The sequence below is a fragment of the Phyllostomus discolor genome, chromosome 7 (assembly GCF_004126475.2).
Source record: "Phyllostomus discolor isolate MPI-MPIP mPhyDis1 chromosome 7, mPhyDis1.pri.v3, whole genome shotgun sequence".
Lineage (NCBI taxonomy): Eukaryota > Metazoa > Chordata > Mammalia > Chiroptera > Phyllostomidae > Phyllostomus > Phyllostomus discolor.
In genome coordinates this window covers 39,044,662-39,061,099 of record NC_040909.2, presented here as the reverse complement: position 1 = coordinate 39,061,099, position 16,438 = coordinate 39,044,662, and the positions used below count along the sequence as shown (strand labels likewise).

General features: G+C 46.7%; 2 protein-coding genes and 1 non-coding gene across 5 annotated transcripts in view; 1 reads left to right on the top strand and 2 right to left on the bottom strand.

The window, feature by feature from the left end:
* Positions 1 to 6,640, top strand: part of CAND2 (cullin associated and neddylation dissociated 2 (putative)) — a 32,746-nt gene extending 26,106 nt beyond the window's left edge. For both annotated transcript variants that reach the window (XM_036030776.1, XM_028518732.2), the window contains 4 exons: positions 350 to 519; positions 1,610 to 1,774; positions 3,177 to 3,284; positions 5,244 to 6,640. In XM_036030776.1, coding sequence (XP_035886669.1) covers positions 350 to 519; positions 1,610 to 1,774; positions 3,177 to 3,284; positions 5,244 to 5,471 — 671 coding nt within the window. In that variant the 3' untranslated portion in view covers positions 5,472 to 6,640. The remainder of the gene's footprint in view (positions 1 to 349; positions 520 to 1,609; positions 1,775 to 3,176; positions 3,285 to 5,243) is intronic.
* A 993-nt stretch (positions 6,641 to 7,633) lies between these two features.
* Positions 7,634 to 12,585, bottom strand: RPL32 (ribosomal protein L32). 2 transcript variants are annotated; one of them, XM_028518169.2, is made up of 4 exons: positions 12,471 to 12,585; positions 11,102 to 11,202; positions 10,297 to 10,478; positions 7,634 to 7,834 (listed from the first exon to the last, which is right to left on the bottom strand). In XM_028518169.2, exons 2-4 carry the CDS (start codon positions 11,195 to 11,197, stop codon positions 7,705 to 7,707), a joined length of 408 nt encoding a protein of 135 aa, XP_028373970.1. In that variant the 5' UTR covers positions 11,198 to 11,202; positions 12,471 to 12,585; the 3' UTR covers positions 7,634 to 7,704. The 2 variants fall into 2 exon arrangements, with proteins under 2 accessions (XP_028373970.1, XP_035886670.1); XM_036030777.1 differs by having other exon boundaries at positions 12,375 to 12,488.
* Positions 11,274 to 11,413, bottom strand: LOC114502189. The gene has a single exon (XR_003685040.1). It is a non-coding gene; the product is annotated as a small nucleolar RNA SNORA7 (small nucleolar RNA).
* Positions 12,586 to 16,438: the final 3,853 nt, after the last annotated feature.

The window sequence follows — 16,438 nt, the reverse complement described above, 5'->3', positions numbered from 1 at the left end:
TTCTGCCGGGCCCTCCGCTGTGAGCTACCACATTTTAAACCATAAGTGCAGTGCTATCGGATAGATACTGTCATTACCCCCATTTTACAAATGAGGACATCAAGGCTCTCAAAGGTCCAAGTTAGGAAATGGTACAGTATGGATTTGAACCCAGGCCAGACTCAAGTCCACATTCTTGTCTGGACTTTGAAGGCTTGTTGGACATGGCACAGAGTAGATGCTCAGAATACATTCGCCCCCACTCAGCTAGCTGTGCAAGCCTCACATGAACCCGACAACAGAGACAGGGGTGGAGGTGGTTTGCTGTCTTGGCTGTGTTGTCCCTCATCCCCTCTCATCTTCCTGCCAGGAGAGTTCATGGAGAGCCTGAAGGACCCAGACCTGAATGTGCGCCGGGCCACTCTAACTTTCTTCAACTCAGCCGTGCACAACAAGCCCTCACTGGTCCGGGACCGGCTGGGCAACATCCTGCCCCTCCTCTACCAGGAGACAAAGATCCGCCGGGACCTCATCCGAGAGGTGAGTCTGGGAGAGAATGGAGTGGCAGAGCTTGGGCCTGACTGAGGTAAGGATTAGTGTCCAGCTTATCAGATGGTCAGTCCCATGTCCTGAAGTGGTCAAGTCCTGCCCCTCCACTTCCCAGCTGTCTGACCCTACCAGGGCAACCTGATCCACACTGAGCCTCAGTTTCTCCTCACAGGCAAAGTGAGCAAAATAATCATGTCTGCAGCATAGAGCTATTGAGACCATTCACTGAGTGAAATCTTGCAGGTGCTCAACATTGCTCCCGGCACACGGTTGGCAGTCAGTCGATGTTGGTGACTCTTGTTACCTTTCAGCATTCAGCAGGGGTTCATGGGGCACTGGCCCTCTGTCTGAGCACCAGGATTCAGAGCTGGACCAGACATGGTTCCTGCACCAGGGAGCTCATGGCCTCCTGAAGTGCAGAGACACCCACTGTACTGATTATGTAACTCATTTAGAGCCCAGTTGGTGAAGAATTTAAAAGGAAGAGATTAAAGGTGACTTAATGGATAAATCATCATCACACAATGTGCTAAAAAGGGCTGAACTTCATGGCATCCCTGAGGAAGAAGTGACTATTTAGAGGGGTTAGGAAAGTTTCCCAACAGAAGGGACATCTGAACTGGACTTGGAGGGATGAGAAGAGCTTACCATTAAGAGCAGAGCCCCATGGTTGAAAGGTCCAGAGAGATCTGGGTTTTTAAGTCTGAGTCAGCCATTTATTAGTTATGTGTCCTTGGGCACCTTAACTTCTCTGAGCCTTAGCTTCCTCCTGTGGAAAATGCAGTTAATAGTAACACTGGCTTCCTAGAGCTGTTGTGATGCTTGAGTAAAATGTCATCTGTCAAGCACTCCGCACAGTACCTGGTACATCATATCTGCTCAGGAGATTATAATAATGATAATTCTTATTGTCGTCATCACCACAGGGCATTACAGGCTGAGCAAAGGCGTACAGACTTGAGAGTATAAGACAGGAGACGCAGCACTGAGCAACAGATGTGGGGTATGCAACAGGAACTAGGGGAGGTATTCCTGCACTGTGGGTCCACATCCCCTAATCTGTTATCCTCCCTTCCTGCAGGTGGAGATGGGGCCCTTTAAACACACAGTGGATGATGGGCTGGATGTGCGGAAGGCAGCCTTCGAGTGCATGTACTCATTGCTCGAGAGCTGTCTGGGCCAGCTGGACATCTGCGAGTTCCTGAACCACGTAGAGGACGGTCTGAAGGACCACTATGACATCCGGGTAGGATGAGCCCCCTGCCAGACTCATGGTCACCGCATACCAAGGGGACAGCCAGGTGCCAGTGGGCGTACTGCTTGTTTGTCCCCACTCCCTACCCCAGGAAACCCCATAAAACAGCTGTATGTTTTCAAACATCTTTGGTGGAATTCTACACTGGCATGCTCTTTGGAGGATGGCTTGGCAATAACTGGAAAAATTTATAATTCTCAGACACACCCATTGACTCAGCAATTCAATATCTGTGAGCCTCTTGACTGGCTCCTGCACATGTTCAGAGTTTTCTATTCAAGATTGTTCTTCACTGATTTGTGGGAATTGGGAAAATCTGGCCGTTACCTAAAGGTCCAGTTACAGAGAACTGGCTCCATAAACCGGGCACCTCCAGTCATGGAGCCCTAGCAGCATTAAAAAGAGGGAGCTGGATCTGTGTGTGCTAATGTGAAAGATGGCCAAGGCCCACTGAGTGATAAAAGCGAGTTCTTTTTAATGGGCTTTTCCCTTGCCTAAGTTGTGTCCAGGCCCTTTTGGTGCTGAGGAGGGTGGGTGAGACATCTACTGAGCAACCTACAGTTATCTCATCAAGCCTTCACATTAACCTTTGGAGAGTGGGTGTCGATGTCCAGTTTACAGGGGAGAAACGAGAGACCTGGATAGTTCAAGGGCACAAGGCAGGAAGTGGAGGAGCCTTGGGTCATAGCTCATGACATCTAACGCCATGCTCTTTGTAGTTCTTACTGTCCCCTACCCATCTTCTTCCTTTGCTGTGGGGCGTGTGGGGACAGGGCATAGGAGATAGCTGGTGGGCATATTGATGTCAAACAGCCACCCATTGTGCTGTGTATCATTTGTAGGGATTTTACCATTTTCATAAGGGGTCACCATTATCCTCCTGTAGGCTGGATCCAGCCTGTAGATATGTGTAGTTGGCTCACATAATTTTTTGTTTGTTTTTGTTTAAATCAAGTGCCAACATTTAAAATTTGAGAGATTTTACATGAAACTTGGGGTTTCTTTTGAAAAGAGTCCGTCAAGTCTCGGCCACATTCCCACCTAGCCACAGTCGGCTGGAGCTGCATAGTGCTGTCTGGGGTGTGGACTCCTCACTCCTTCCCAGTTCCCCTCTCGGCCCTTCACTCCTGGACAGTACCTGCCTGGCCCAGCTGGCATCTCAGCTTGAGAACTGTCCCCTCCCTGATGCCTCTTCTGATCCTAGTTTCTTCAGGACAACCAAACACAATTGGCATAGTTGGTGTTACCAGACTCTGACAAGGACCTGAATGGAAATTAATGCTCAAGTTTGAACCTGAGCTCCAGGTGCTGGGTCCAGAGTCTCTGCTCTTTCCCCAGGGCTTCCTTCTTTTGGTCCTGGGCCATTTCACCAAGAACTCTTTCTCCTGGGCAGATGCTGACCTTCATCATGCTCGCTCGATTGGCTACCCTGTGTCCTGCGCCTGTTCTGCAGAGGGTGGATCGGCTCATCGAGCCACTCAGGGCCACCTGCATCGCCAAAGTAAGCCACTGCCCAGCCCTGGGCACACTTACGGGTCCTCTGCAGATGGTTCACAGTTAGTTTACTAAGAACCTCCTGCAGTACTGGTGGCATGAGAAGTGCTTATTTTCATCATCATCATCATCATCCTCTAAAGCACTTCTGGTTACTTCTTCTTCTTAAGCATTGTATACACAGGGGAACAGAGGTTAGGAGAGGTGAAGTTGGCCGAGGCTACATAGCTAGTGAATTGTAGAGCTGGGATTCAAGCCCATTTGTCTCTGTCTGTCATTCACTAAGTATTTCCTGGGTGCTAGGCATACAGTGTTGAACATGATGGGCTCCCTCATCTCACATCCTAATTGGGAAACTGAGGCAGACTCTTAGAAATTATTGATTGACTGATTGATGGATATGGGGCAGAGTTGCTGTTAGGCTGGAGTGCTCAGGGGTCCATGGGAGGGATCTGGGGCCTCATGGAAAGCTGCAGGGTTAAGAACAGAGCCTGGCACACCTAAGAGGTACTTAGTAAATACCTGTTGAAAGAACTAATTTGGGTTTTAGAAGGGTAAAAAAATTAGTTAAAAAGAGGGCAGAGTATTTTAGATTGGAGCCCAAAGAGTAGAGATATCCATAGAGCAGTAATTTCCAAGTAGCAAAACCTTTTTCAAAAAAAAAAAAAAAGAAATCTCATGTGGATAAAACAGATAAAATTGGTAATTTATTAATAGAAACCTACTTTGTATGTTTTTACTGTTAACATATGCTTAGAATGAAGCGAAAGAAAACAGTGGTTCTACAGGGCCGTTGAACTCTTGACAGGCTCAGTGGCCAAATGTTTCTAGTTTTCTTTGAACCGTAGGGATGGAGAAAATCCCAGTGCACAGGAAGGGGCTTCCAAACGGGCTATTTGTTGCGCAGGGATGAAAGCTTGTCACATCCACGTCCCCAGTGCCTCATCCACAATTCTGAATCCACAACTCTGCAAGCTCAACGATTTTAGTTGCTTGTTTGGCACCGAAACTTAACTTGAACTGGCATGAGGCTGTTTATGGCCGTGTTTCCCTTCTCTTGATATTCATAATATTCTTACATTTTTCATAAACTTAGTAGGAGAAACGTTAGTGTTTCTGATTACAGGGTGTTGTACCAGACCCATGTTATCTGTACATTATCACCTTTTCTAAAACTCCTGAATTCCAAAAGCACACCGGGCCCCAAGGGTTCTAGAGAACAGGTTGGGCGGCTACATAGTACTCATAGTAGCCCTGCAAGGGGAGGCTCTTAATTACAGTTTGGGAAGGGAAAGGCAAAAAGGTGACTACCTGAAGTCACAGCTGTCACGGGCAGAGCCATTTGAACCCAGGACTGTCCAACCCCAATACCAAGCTCTTAACTATCACAGATTCTTTAGGGGGAAGAGACTAATGGTGTTGCGTAAGTCAAGGAGGGCCTTTATTCCATAAGCAGTGAGGGGATTCCTGAGATTCCGAGTGAGAGAGGGTGGGGGATGAGGCAAGGCACTTTTGAGTGTGTGCTCTGCCACCTGCATCTGCAGAATGGACTAAAAATGCCTGGCTAAAGGACTGTCACAATAATCCATTCAGTTAAGTCCTGGGGTACGAGTCTGTTTTAACCACAGTAGAGAGCCTAATACTTCTTGCAGGGGAAGGAGACTAAGTGAATACTTTATAGCAATTGTCACCATTGACTTATTATCAAGAAGAAAGGTGAGTTACTTAGATTGGTTGCTCAGAGGCCCCTTAGGTGACTTTGAAGCTGACTTGAATGACAAAGAACCAGCCTCTTGGGAAGGTAGCCAGTGTAAAAGCCCAGAGGTGGAAGAACCACCACCAGGCTGGAACCACAGGAAACTGCGAAGCAGGACAGTGTGCTGTGGGTGGTGGAGAGGAAGTCAAGGAGGCTGTGGTGGGGGGACTGGCTCTGTCAAGGACGGCTCATTGTTGTTTCCCACTGTAGGTGAAAGCTGGTTCCGTGAAGCAGGAGTTTGAGAAGCAAGATGAACTGAAGCGCTCTGCCATGAGGGCAGTGGCCGCCTTGCTGACCATACCAGAAGTGGGAAAAAGCCCCATTATGGCTGACTTCTCTTCCCAAATCAGATCCAACCCTGAACTTGCTGCCCTCTTTGAAAGCATCCAGAAGGATTCTGCTTCCATCCCCAGCACAGACTCGATGGAGCTCAGCTAGTCCTACTCCAGCCCCTGGATGGGCCCTTACTCAAGGGAAGGGGACCCACTTAAGCCAAAAGCTCAGCCTCACTTCCCACCACCTAAGGCCATTGGCCTTTACTTACAAACTTGCATTTCCCTGGGGGTCCCCCCTATCCCTGTGTGGGGTTTACAGTGCCTTCTCCAGGGACCCTGACTCATTGGCCCCCAACCTGAAGCTTAAGGCTGCCAACAGTTGGGCCCTTTAACTCAGGACAGTCATTCAAAGCAACAGGGCATGATCTTCCAAGCCTTTCACACTGGTCTGTCTGGTTTCTTCAAGCTGGGGAGGCCCTGCCTCACAAAATACTTAGTATTTAGCTTAGACACACTCTGTGCTCACAGCTGTGAGAGGTTAGGGGGCAGCAGGCTGGCCTTTCTTCCCACTAGCACCCCAATTTGTCACACCACACGTTTTCAATTCACGTGACCTGACATACCAAAAATTAGTACTTAGGCTGAGCATCTTAAAAATTCAGATACTTCTGAGTTATTCACTTTTTAAAATTCAAAAAAATTTCTAATTGGTAGTAATGAATCAGAAATATTTACTTGCAAGGGGGAAGAGTATGGGTAGAGAATTAGAGCTCACGTGTTTTTCTAATTTCAAAACTCTTATGTCGCAAACCGAGAAACAGTAAAGCACGCAAGTATAAGCCGTTTCATTCGCCTGACCTAGGCATAAGCATAGGCATAAGTTGGTTTGTGTCCTTCTAAGGAGGGTTTTGAACATGTCCTTTTTTGGTATCGAGGACACAAAATCAACAGGCCAAAGAATTTCCTGTGCTGTCCCAGGTTAATAAAGGAGAGACCCTAAGTTACCACTGTTTGCACAATTCCTCTAGTCAGTAGTCACGCCACCTATCAGCATACAGCCCGCGTCAGGTTAAAGAAATGATGAAAGTGACCAATAATTTAAACGTTTCATACAAGGTCTTGAATAGGAGGCAGTCAACGTGTAAGACACTTTATCTGCTGACAGTAAGGGCCTTAAGCCTAGTCATGGCTAGCACACCAAGAAAATTGTAACCAGTGTATTATTTTTGGCTCAGTTGACAGGTGGGGAAAAACCTCACCTCACTCTATAGTCTTATACCAGAGCAGTGATTTTGCCTATTTAGTCAGACACTGACCTCTTCTCTAGATTGTCAAATAAAATTGACAACAGCCAACAATAGCCATCCGGTATGAATGAATCAAAATTATGCCCGTATTTTGTCAGATCAGCAGAAACCATTTATTGATGTGCCAGTTTTAGTGCACCTGGATGAAAAGGGCTGAAAATCCCTGTACTAGAGAACCACATGCCATATACCACACAACCTACACTGCAACTTAACACCATTTCTTGGGGTATCATAACCTTAGAATTAAAAACAGCTAGATTTGCCCTGGCTGGTGTGGCTCAGGTTGCTGGAGCATCATCCCGTAAACCAAAAGGTGCTAGTTCAATTCCCAGTCAAGGAACATGCCTGGATTGTGGGTTAGGTCCCTGTTGGGCACATGGCAAGAGGCAACCAGTTGATTCCCTCCCCTCCCACCCTCCACCCCCGCTCTAAAATTGATGGGCATGTCCTTGAGGGGGGAGGAGCTTGATTCTAGCTATTATAGGTCCAATTATCACCAGGTTAAGAATCCCACCCTTGTGGAAATTATGCCTGGAGCAGCAAGCCAGGGGAGTTCAGATACGGCAAACTGGAAGCCATCTTCAAACACCCAGGACTGATCACATGTAGAGAGCTGTTGTGTATTTTTGGACAGAAGCTATACGGTGCTATTTCAGCACCCAGTAAGAATTTAAGGGAGTGAGAAAGGAAGTCACCTGGATCCTTTCACACATTTTCAGTCTTCACAAGAACCACACAGGATAACTGTCATTCAACTTTAAAGCGAGGCTAAGAACGATTTCTTGCTATGAGCTGCAAGGTCCTTCAATTGAGGGTCTCTGAACCTACCTTGGTCTGAGGGCCAAGTCTTCCCCACCCCCAGATGGAACGGACCACAGCTGGTCTGAGCACTCGAGGCCGGTGCCCTGTAAAGCATCAAGTATCCTCTATAAACCCCTTCCACACGGCAGATTCTGGAGCATTAACTGGCAAAAGAACAATCTCTGTGACAAGCTGTCAAACTGGGAAGTAAAACCAAGGGCGGAAATGCCAGATGGCAGAATTTTAAGGTTTTATTAACACAAATACAATGTGCACACAATCTGTCTATTCATTTTCTTCACTGCGCAGCCTGGCATTGGGATTGGTGACTCTGATGGCCAGCTGGGCTGCTCTTTCCACAATGGCTTTGCGGTTCTTTGAGGAGACGTTGTGAGCAATCTCAGCACAGTAAGATCTGGAAGAGATGTCATAAGTAGTAGGTAAGGAGCAAGCCGGCCAAGCACACACACCTGAGTGTGTTCCACTGGGAAGGCAATGGCTTTGGTCACTTCACCTGTAGAACAGCCCCAGCACAGAGCAAAGAGGGTGCTATAGTACATGGCTGTGAACAACATCTGCACGTCCCAAATCGTAGGACACTAGCAAGGCTCTTAAAAATCTGCTGTGACCAAAAACAAAACAAAACAAAACAAAAAAAACCCACCACAAAACAACAACAATAACAACAACAAAACATTCTCACGGTGCCCTTATTTACTCCTCACAGTAGCCCTGTAATCCTGGTATTGCCTCTATATCATGGACCAGGAAGCCAAGGACCACAGAGGCGGAAGTGAATTTTCAAGATCATATATTCAGCAATGGATTGGGTCAGGATGGCTCAGCCCCCGACTCCATGTTCAAAAATTCTCTATCTGTCTTTCTAGCCAATCTGTTCAGCTCAGGAAAGTCTCAGGGAGCATGGACTTGCCTGTGAAAAGTTTTGGAACTGCAAGTAGCAGAGCAGACTCCAACAGTGTGATTAATCCAAGGGGTCCCTGATCCAGACCATAAACATTTACTTGTTCAGCTGCTGCACACAAAATTCGCATTGAAAGTAACTCTGCCTCAAGCCATCCAGTGCATAGTACACCTAACATTTCCTGAGCACGTGTACGCCAGGAGCTGGCCTCACCCCCAATTTGATACTGGTCTAATGGACACATTTCAGTAGGGAGGTGGTCTGAATCCATAAAATACGGATTAGGAAAAGGCATAATCCCTGGAGGATTTCAGCAAAAAAGAGAAGACTGGAAGAAGTTTGACCAAATAAGGCAATAGGTACATAAAGTTCTTTTTAAGACCTCTGTAAGAAAATAGCTTAACAGTGTGACAAGCAAAATGGATAAAAAAATTGTTTTCTATAAAGGAGTCCACTCAAGCTCCAAAGTAGCTACATTTTAAAATGTTTCCATAATTATTGTTTTCAAGAAGGCTCAAGTTGTATTACTGTCTTTTTTTTTTTCCCCCAAAAAAACCTCTCAGGTCCTTGTCCATTTCTATTTAATAATCACAACCACACTGTACATATTTTAAATACTTTCCCTTCTGCTTGGGCAGTCTCCATACATGACAGTTTTTAAATGTCTAACATTCCATTCAGTGCTGCACTCCTACCACCCACCCACTTATTCACAACTATTCAGTTACTCTTGCAATGGTCAGCTTACAAAGCTTCCCCACTTTTTAATTATTTAGTTTTATTTAAAGATTTTTTGGTTTGCAGGCCTGCACTCAATCCACTGAGCTATACCAGCCAGGGCTTCTTTTTAATTATTTGAAGATGGATGCCCAGAAATGGAACTTGTGCATTAAAAGTTATGGACTCTCAATACTGCAACATTTGCACTGCAGCCATTCTTTGCTACACCACATGTGGCAGACTGTCGATCTGTCATAATTCTCTATCAACCTACTCAGTGCAGTTTGGGCATCTACCATTATTAATCCCTGTGCTCATCCTTTCTACAGAAAATTTCCAGCATTTCCATGCCTGGTTAAATCTCCAACCTAGAAACTCAAACAAAAATGGTTTCATTTTTATTACTGCATCTTCAATCATTATAGCTTAAAGATGTTTGTAAACATGCACACACAGATGCAACCAGTTGTGTCTAAATCACTTGCCACAAGCAATCTTTTCTCAACCACTGCCCTCCTTTTGGCTCTGGCCAACCAAAAAGTCTCACACAGAGCTCACCAAGTGTCTGACTTCCTTAAAATAATGCAAGTAATGCGCCCTGGCTGGCGTAGCTCAGTGGATTGAGTGCAGGCTGTGAACCACGGTGTCACAGGTTTGATTCCTAGTCGGGGCACATGCCTGGGTTGCAGGCCACGGCCCCCAGTAACCGCACATTGATGTTTCTCTCTCTTTCTCCCTTCCTTCCCTCTCTAAAAATAAATAAATAAAATTAAAAAAAAATAATGCAAGTAACGCTATAATCCCTCCATGCACCCTTGCACCTATACAACTTTGTTTCTAAGTACCCTCTGTCTGCAGTCTTCCTTCTCTTCTCCACCTCTGATCACACTGAGCTCTAAATTAGACAGCAACCCCTCCATTACTCTAGCATTCTGAAGAAGCATGTGGCCAGTTTAAGTGCTCTTTAGGTCTGAGGCTATCCCCCACATAAACAGAGCAGTGTTCTGGAAATGACTGCCAAAAGCCCTCCTTTTTCCAGGTCTTGGGTCTCTACACTTTTTAGGACAAATCATTAGCCCCTGCCCCCATCTTGAAGTCCCCAACAGGCATTAACTAAGCTCCTGAGAGAATACACAGTGTCTCCAAATGCACTCTGAAAGGCCTGGAGTCCCTCTCCAAAATGCTCTGAGATCCACACTTCTGACACTGGAACCCCCAGATGGGATCCAACTCACTTGTTGCACATCAGCAGCACTTCAAGCTCCTTGACGTTATGGACCAGGAACTTTCGAAAACCACTGGGCAGCATATGCTTTGTTTTCTTGTTGCTCCCATAACCAATGTTGGGCATCAATATCTGGCCCTTGAATCTTCTGCGCACCCTATTGTCAATGCCTCTGGGTTTCCGCCAGTTCCGCTGAAAGAAAACACACAGGTGGGTTAGTCTGTGCACACTGTCAACTCTTCCTTCTGGAGGAAAAAACAGGGACCAAATGAAACAGAAACATGACAAACACTAGTTGTCTTTGGGTAACAGGATTTCACTACTTATTTTTTTGGTGACGAAAAACAGGCTCCTGTATTTGCACACCAAGAACACAGACCCATAACCACTCCTAAGCAAAGGAAAAGCAGACCACACACTAATGGAACATGAGGGGATTGTGCACATAGCAAGATGAAGAGCATGGATTTCAATACTGTACTCAAGACCCAGGTTTTTTAATCTATAAAACAAGGATAATTTGCCTCTCGAAGTATCATTAAGGCTACCTGAAATATGATACAAACATTAAACCTCTAGATACCCAGAACAGCCAAGTCCAAGTGTACCTTGTTATTTAATTCAATTTAGACATCAAGAGGCTGCATGCCAGTAAGTGCCTGGGTTTCTACAGTGAGCTCTTTTCCACCAACCAGACCCTTTGGTTCATCTGTCCAAGGAGCTTTTCTAGGAGATGTCAGAAATCCAACAGCCAATTCAGGAACCCTTTTCTTCACCCCAACACACACTTGCACTTCCACCCCAGGACCATATACCTTAATTTTGACATAACGGTCTGACTGGTGCCGAATGAACTTCTTGGTCCTCTTTTTGACAATCTTGGGTTTCACGAGGGGTCTGAGGGCTGCCATGGTGCCTTCAAAAGAGACAAATACTGTGAAACAAAAGACAGTACCAGAAGAAAGCATTCCTTACCCAGGACTTTAGCGTTGTTGCAGAGTGTCTTCCAATCACCAGCTACAGAGCAAGCGGGGGATGGAATGGGTACCTCTGCCAGGCGTGTTTTCCCTCCCATCTCCGAAGCTGGCAGAATATTAGCCATTCTCCAGACGCGGTCCTGGGAGGTTACGAGTCACCTCACTTACTCAAAAGCCAAGAAAGAAATGCCAATAGCTGACTTAAAACAAACTGGCCCTCAAAGGTTCTCAGCCTGCAAAGGGGCAGCAAATCCTACTTCACCAAGTGTCTGAACCCCCACATGGCCCAGTTTCCTTTCAGTTATACGGGACTTTGACAAACTACATGAACTGGAGTTTTCTCACCTATAAAATGGAGACACTCTTGCACACTGAATGCTTGTAATGCCCGGCCCAAAGCAAACGTTTAATGAAGACTGACCTCTAGATATGCATCTAGATGTACTTCTAAAATGCCTCTGGGCCTTTGAACATACCATCCTGCCTGTAGATCAGTTCGAAAGTTACCTTCCTCAAGGTGTCCTCAATAGCTCTCGTCACACCATTTTGTTCTCTTCGTAGCCTTCGACTTCCTTGTTTAGCACACAATAGGTACTCAATGAATGCCACTCACTCCCCGACCCCCTGTGCCAAGATTTCCTCAAAGACAAGGATCAGTTTCAAACTCCCAGAGATCCTAATCCTTTATCAGAATTTCTGGTAACTGAACCGTTTATTTGCGGGGGGGGGGGGGGGGGGCGGCGGGGGCATTCCAGCTGCAGATGTAATCAGGGCCAGAAAGTAGAGGGGAGCAACTGAAACAGGTTTTTTTTTTTTCATTTCTATACCACGTGGGCAGATATCGCTAATCGAAGTAATACGGCGGCTTGAGCCCTGGCCGGTGAAGCCGCAACCCCTGGATCACTCCACACTCCGCAGAATCCCCCGTAGTTTGGGCCCAAACGGCGCCCTGAGCCCCTAGGTCTCAAACAAGCTGCCTGCTGCTCAAGCTGACCCCAGACGGTCTCCGTAGGAGTGCAAGCAGCCTTAGTAAGTGAACCTCCATTACCAGCCGGATCACTTTGTTCTGTTCCTATACGTGCTCCAGCAAGGCGACAAAGACAATACCCACCGACACGATTGCTTGGGAGGGCAGGCCTCCTCACCAGGGGGCGATGAGGGTTAGTGGAGACCGCAAAGACACGGATGACCAATGATTAAAACTCACCGAGTAAGAGATGGCTGCCACCTCCGTAGGCAGCGCCGAGGAAGAGAGAGGAAGCGGACGCGCGAGATGTGTGCGACTTGACCTCTGGGTCCTGGCAGGGAAAAGGCGAGCACTTCCGGCTCTTGGTCATTCAAAGTAAAGAAACGTCAGTAGTATTATACTGAAAAAAAAATCTAGAGTTACTTCGCTTTTCTTAGACATTAATATCCAGGAGTAGTCCTGAAAGTTTTCCTACCTTCTCTTAGGAATACGTAGAATGTATTTGGAGTTCTTTCTCACCTTCTAAGACCTAGTCGGAGCACTCACTTCCGCCAGAAGTTGAAGCCGCTCTTCCGCCTCCAGTTTTTAGATTCTTTTCGCCTTCGTTTCTTCAACGCCAAAGTACGCCTCGTAGTGGCCGGGAGGAAACAAAACAGAGGCTTCCTAATAATTCCTCACGTGAATTTGTAAATAGCCATGAGGCTATGTATAATAGCTATAATTTAATTGGATTTACTAGCCTTCCCACAATTCTATGAGGTAGGTCTATTATTTTCCCCATTTTACATATGTAGGAAGTGGGGTTTGGAGGTTTGACTTAAAAAATCCACACTCGTAACCATTAGGTAAAACCGCCAAGTTTTTCATTGTTGTTCTTGGTTTGTTTGGTTGTTTCTTCTTTTTCCTAGCTTTTTAGGATTGGCGCAAAAATCAAATTTCAGAAGGAAAAAAAAGCCCCATGATTCCTCAATAAAGATGTCATTGGTGATCTTGATAGGAGTGATTCCAGGGGCCAGATGGAAACAGAAGCTAAACTGGATGTGTTCTTAACTGCAGAGAAGTGAGAATGGAGGAGAGCAAGTGTTGACAACTCCTTCGGGAGATTTTGACTGTGAGGGAAAGGGGAGTTTGAGGAAACCCAGAGAAGTGAAACATGAAACGTGAAGTCAAGTGTCTTTTCACAGGTCACACAACTGGCAAACAGTGGAGACTAAAACCCTGTTGTGTCTGTGACTGCACCACACCTCGTGAATCCTGCTTACCCCGTGTTCTGCAGGAAGTCACACGGGGTGTGGAGCATAGGAGCACTGTGTTAATAGCTGCCTACGTGGTGCGCATCATTAAGGAAAAGATCTTGATGGAGATCAGATGAGTTAATCAGGCAAGAGCTCATGGACCAGAGAGCATCCTTCCAATTACAAAAGACCCAAGAGATTTGGAAGTTGTAATACAATGGTTCAGTTTTGGGGGGATGAGAGACAGAGTGTTTCTCAGAGGAGGGCACAAGGCTCCCCACACTGTCTGCTGCTTCCCCATGGGCACTGAGATCCCTGGATAAGAGGCTGGAGGTGCCATGTAGGTGTCCGTCAACATCCCAGGAAATGTGCCTGCTGCATTACCCCAGGCTCAGGACCCCAGCTTTTCCAAACACCCCTCTGGCCACAGCTTCTGAGCAAGAAATCATATCAGCTGGATCACACGTGACATGAGAAAAACTCCAACCTTGTTTATTTCAAAAGGGCAGGAAAGACTCAAAAGTTGCACTGCTTTTCCTGGACACATCTGCCTCTGAGGCCCTGGACACGTTTGCTCTACAGGGAAATGATTTATTTTGTTTGGCTCTTTGACACTCCCGGTGTCTATGGCTTTGGGCTGCTAGCTGCACTGGTCCCCAGCCCCAGGATGACTAGGTCTGACAACACCTGGGCATTCTAGTTGAGGTGGTAGACCTTGGGGGCATCGTAGTAGCCACAGGTCATATAGTTCATGTTCTTAATGGGCCACCAGTAATTGGAGCAGCAGGCAGTAGAGTAGACATTAGGCCTCTGTTGGATACAACTAAACAGTGCCAGACTCCGGTCTGTAGTCACTGTGGGCAAGTAGAGCTGCAGCTTGTCCAGGAGGTGACCTGGCCAGAAAAAATTTGGGTGGGTTTGCTGTGGACCACGGGGCCTCTTCTCCTTCAGCTTCCTGGAAAATGAGAAGACACAGGGAAGATTGTCATGGTGGACAGGCCAGGGCCAGAGCTCTTCAGCAGAGCAAACCAACTGTGACTGTTGAGGATGTGTAGCATTGTGTAAGTGCTTAGTATCTCAGTTTTTCTCTACAGTTCACGTGGTAGGCCCTGTTACCCTGTCTACCTTTAAGTTCCCGAAGGCTACACAGTGACCATGTGGCAGGGTGCAGGCTTGACTTCTCATCGGCTGCCTGTAAAACCCAAACTCTTTAAGAGTACACCATCTGTTCTCTAGAAGAAGCATTTTAATATGGTATTCAGAGTAGTCTTTGGAGCCTGCATAGCTGGATTAAATCTGTGCTCCACCATTTTAACAGATGTGTGACTTTAATAAGAAGTAAAGTTTTCTATACCCGTTTCCTCTTCTGTAAACCGGGTATGGTAACAGTAGCTTCATAAGATTGTTGAGAGGATTTAAATGAGTGAATACGTGGAAAGCACCCAGAGCAGACTCTGCCTGGCACTCTAAGTTGTTCTCCTGCCTCTCAGCTCCTGGGCGCTGAGCACCGAATGCTGTGCTAGGGGCACCATGAAACACGCAGAGTCCCAGGCACCTCCCCAAAGTGAAGCCACCTCCTCCCACCTAACTCCCCTCCAGAATTAAATGATTGCTACAGACCTGGTGAATTCCTCAAACTCCTTAAAGTGTATTTGCTTGATTTTCTTTTGTGGTTTCCTAGTGGATAAGAGAGAGAGAGGTATCTTGTTAGGAGAGGGAAAATCCAGGTTAGTGGGGCCCCACGGAGTAGGTTGGGAGTTTCAGGGATATGCCCATCTTTAAGTCCAAACCAGAGCTTTAAAAAGAGAAATTTTTCTGTCTGGGGTGGGGCCCTGACTCTGTCCTCTCATGCTCCAGTGGAACATACAGTGGGCTCAGATCAGCCAGGCCTGGGCTCATAACCTGGCTGGCTGGGTGACTCCTGGCAAGTCACTTCCCCTTTCAGAGCCTTGGGTTTCTCATTTCCCAAAATGGAGGTTAGTTATGAGAGATGTTCAATAATCTGAATCATTTCTGGGCTCCTGGCTTCCATTCCCCCTGGAGGGACTGAATCCAGCCTTGGAGATGAGGATGGTAAAAACTAACTCTCCAAACTTTGGGCCTGGCAGATATCAACAACAGCACTCCTTCCCAGCAAGCCTGCATTCAGCCTCAGAATCTTACATGACACAGTCTAAGTAGCAACATGAAATCAGTGTCCACCCCTGCCCTAGATGACTTCTCTTCATCCTTTATAAGCTGTGGCCTGCGTAAGCATGGACACGAGTCCTTTTCTGTTCCCATGCACTTCCTAGGTTCACAGTTAAGGAAGTGGTACCCACCACCCAGGGGCTGGAAGGCAGTCACTAAGGGATCAAAAAGGACCCTCTAGGCCATTACCACCTGCCTGGCTCATGCTCAGCTCTTCCCAACAAGAGCTACAGACAAGCTTCACCTGCAGGGCTGGGCCACTCCTGCACTTGAAAATACCCTGACAATGATGACAGTCATTGCTCGAGTGCCAACTATCTGCCAAACACCATGCTACAAAGTTTACATGCAATTTTTTCTCATTCTCATTGTGCATGTTAGGAGCTATTATGCCCATTGTGCAGCTAAAGATGCTGATGCTCAGAGAGTGAAGTAACTTGTCCACTTGATCCACAGTTTGTCTGATTTCCACTCTGTTCTGCTGCATCCCACCCACCCCTTCTGGCCATAGCATACCGCCCCAGTGAGCAGCTGGCAAGAATCCAGAGTATGGGCATGTCCTGAGCCCTGAGCCCATCCCCCGTCAGGATATCCAACCAGCTGTCCCCTGCTTCTTCCATGCTGGCCCTAGCCCTCTGCAGGATGCTGCTTATTCTCCAATCTGCTGTCACTCGTGGATGCTGGCTCATCAGCTGCCCATGTTTCACCCCCTTCCAAAGAAGAACATTTATTTTCTTTCTCTTTCTTCCTTTCTTTCCTTTGTTCCTTTCCTTTCCTTTCCTT

What these genes read in the sequence shown, in the direction of transcription:
- RPL32 (XM_028518169.2), bottom strand. Translation starts at nt 11,197, where the DNA reads ATGGCAGCCCTCAGACCCCTCGTGAAACCCAAGATTGTCAAAAAGAGG. An exon ending in ACCGTTATGTCAAAATTAAG is followed by an intron (nt 10,479 to 11,101) that starts GTATATGGTCCT and finishes GTTTTCTTTCAG; the next exon opens with CGGAACTGGCGGAAACCCAG. An exon ending in GTGCTGCTGATGTGCAACAA is followed by an intron (nt 7,835 to 10,296) that starts GTGAGTTGGATC and finishes CATCTCTTCCAG; the next exon opens with ATCTTACTGTGCTGAGATTG.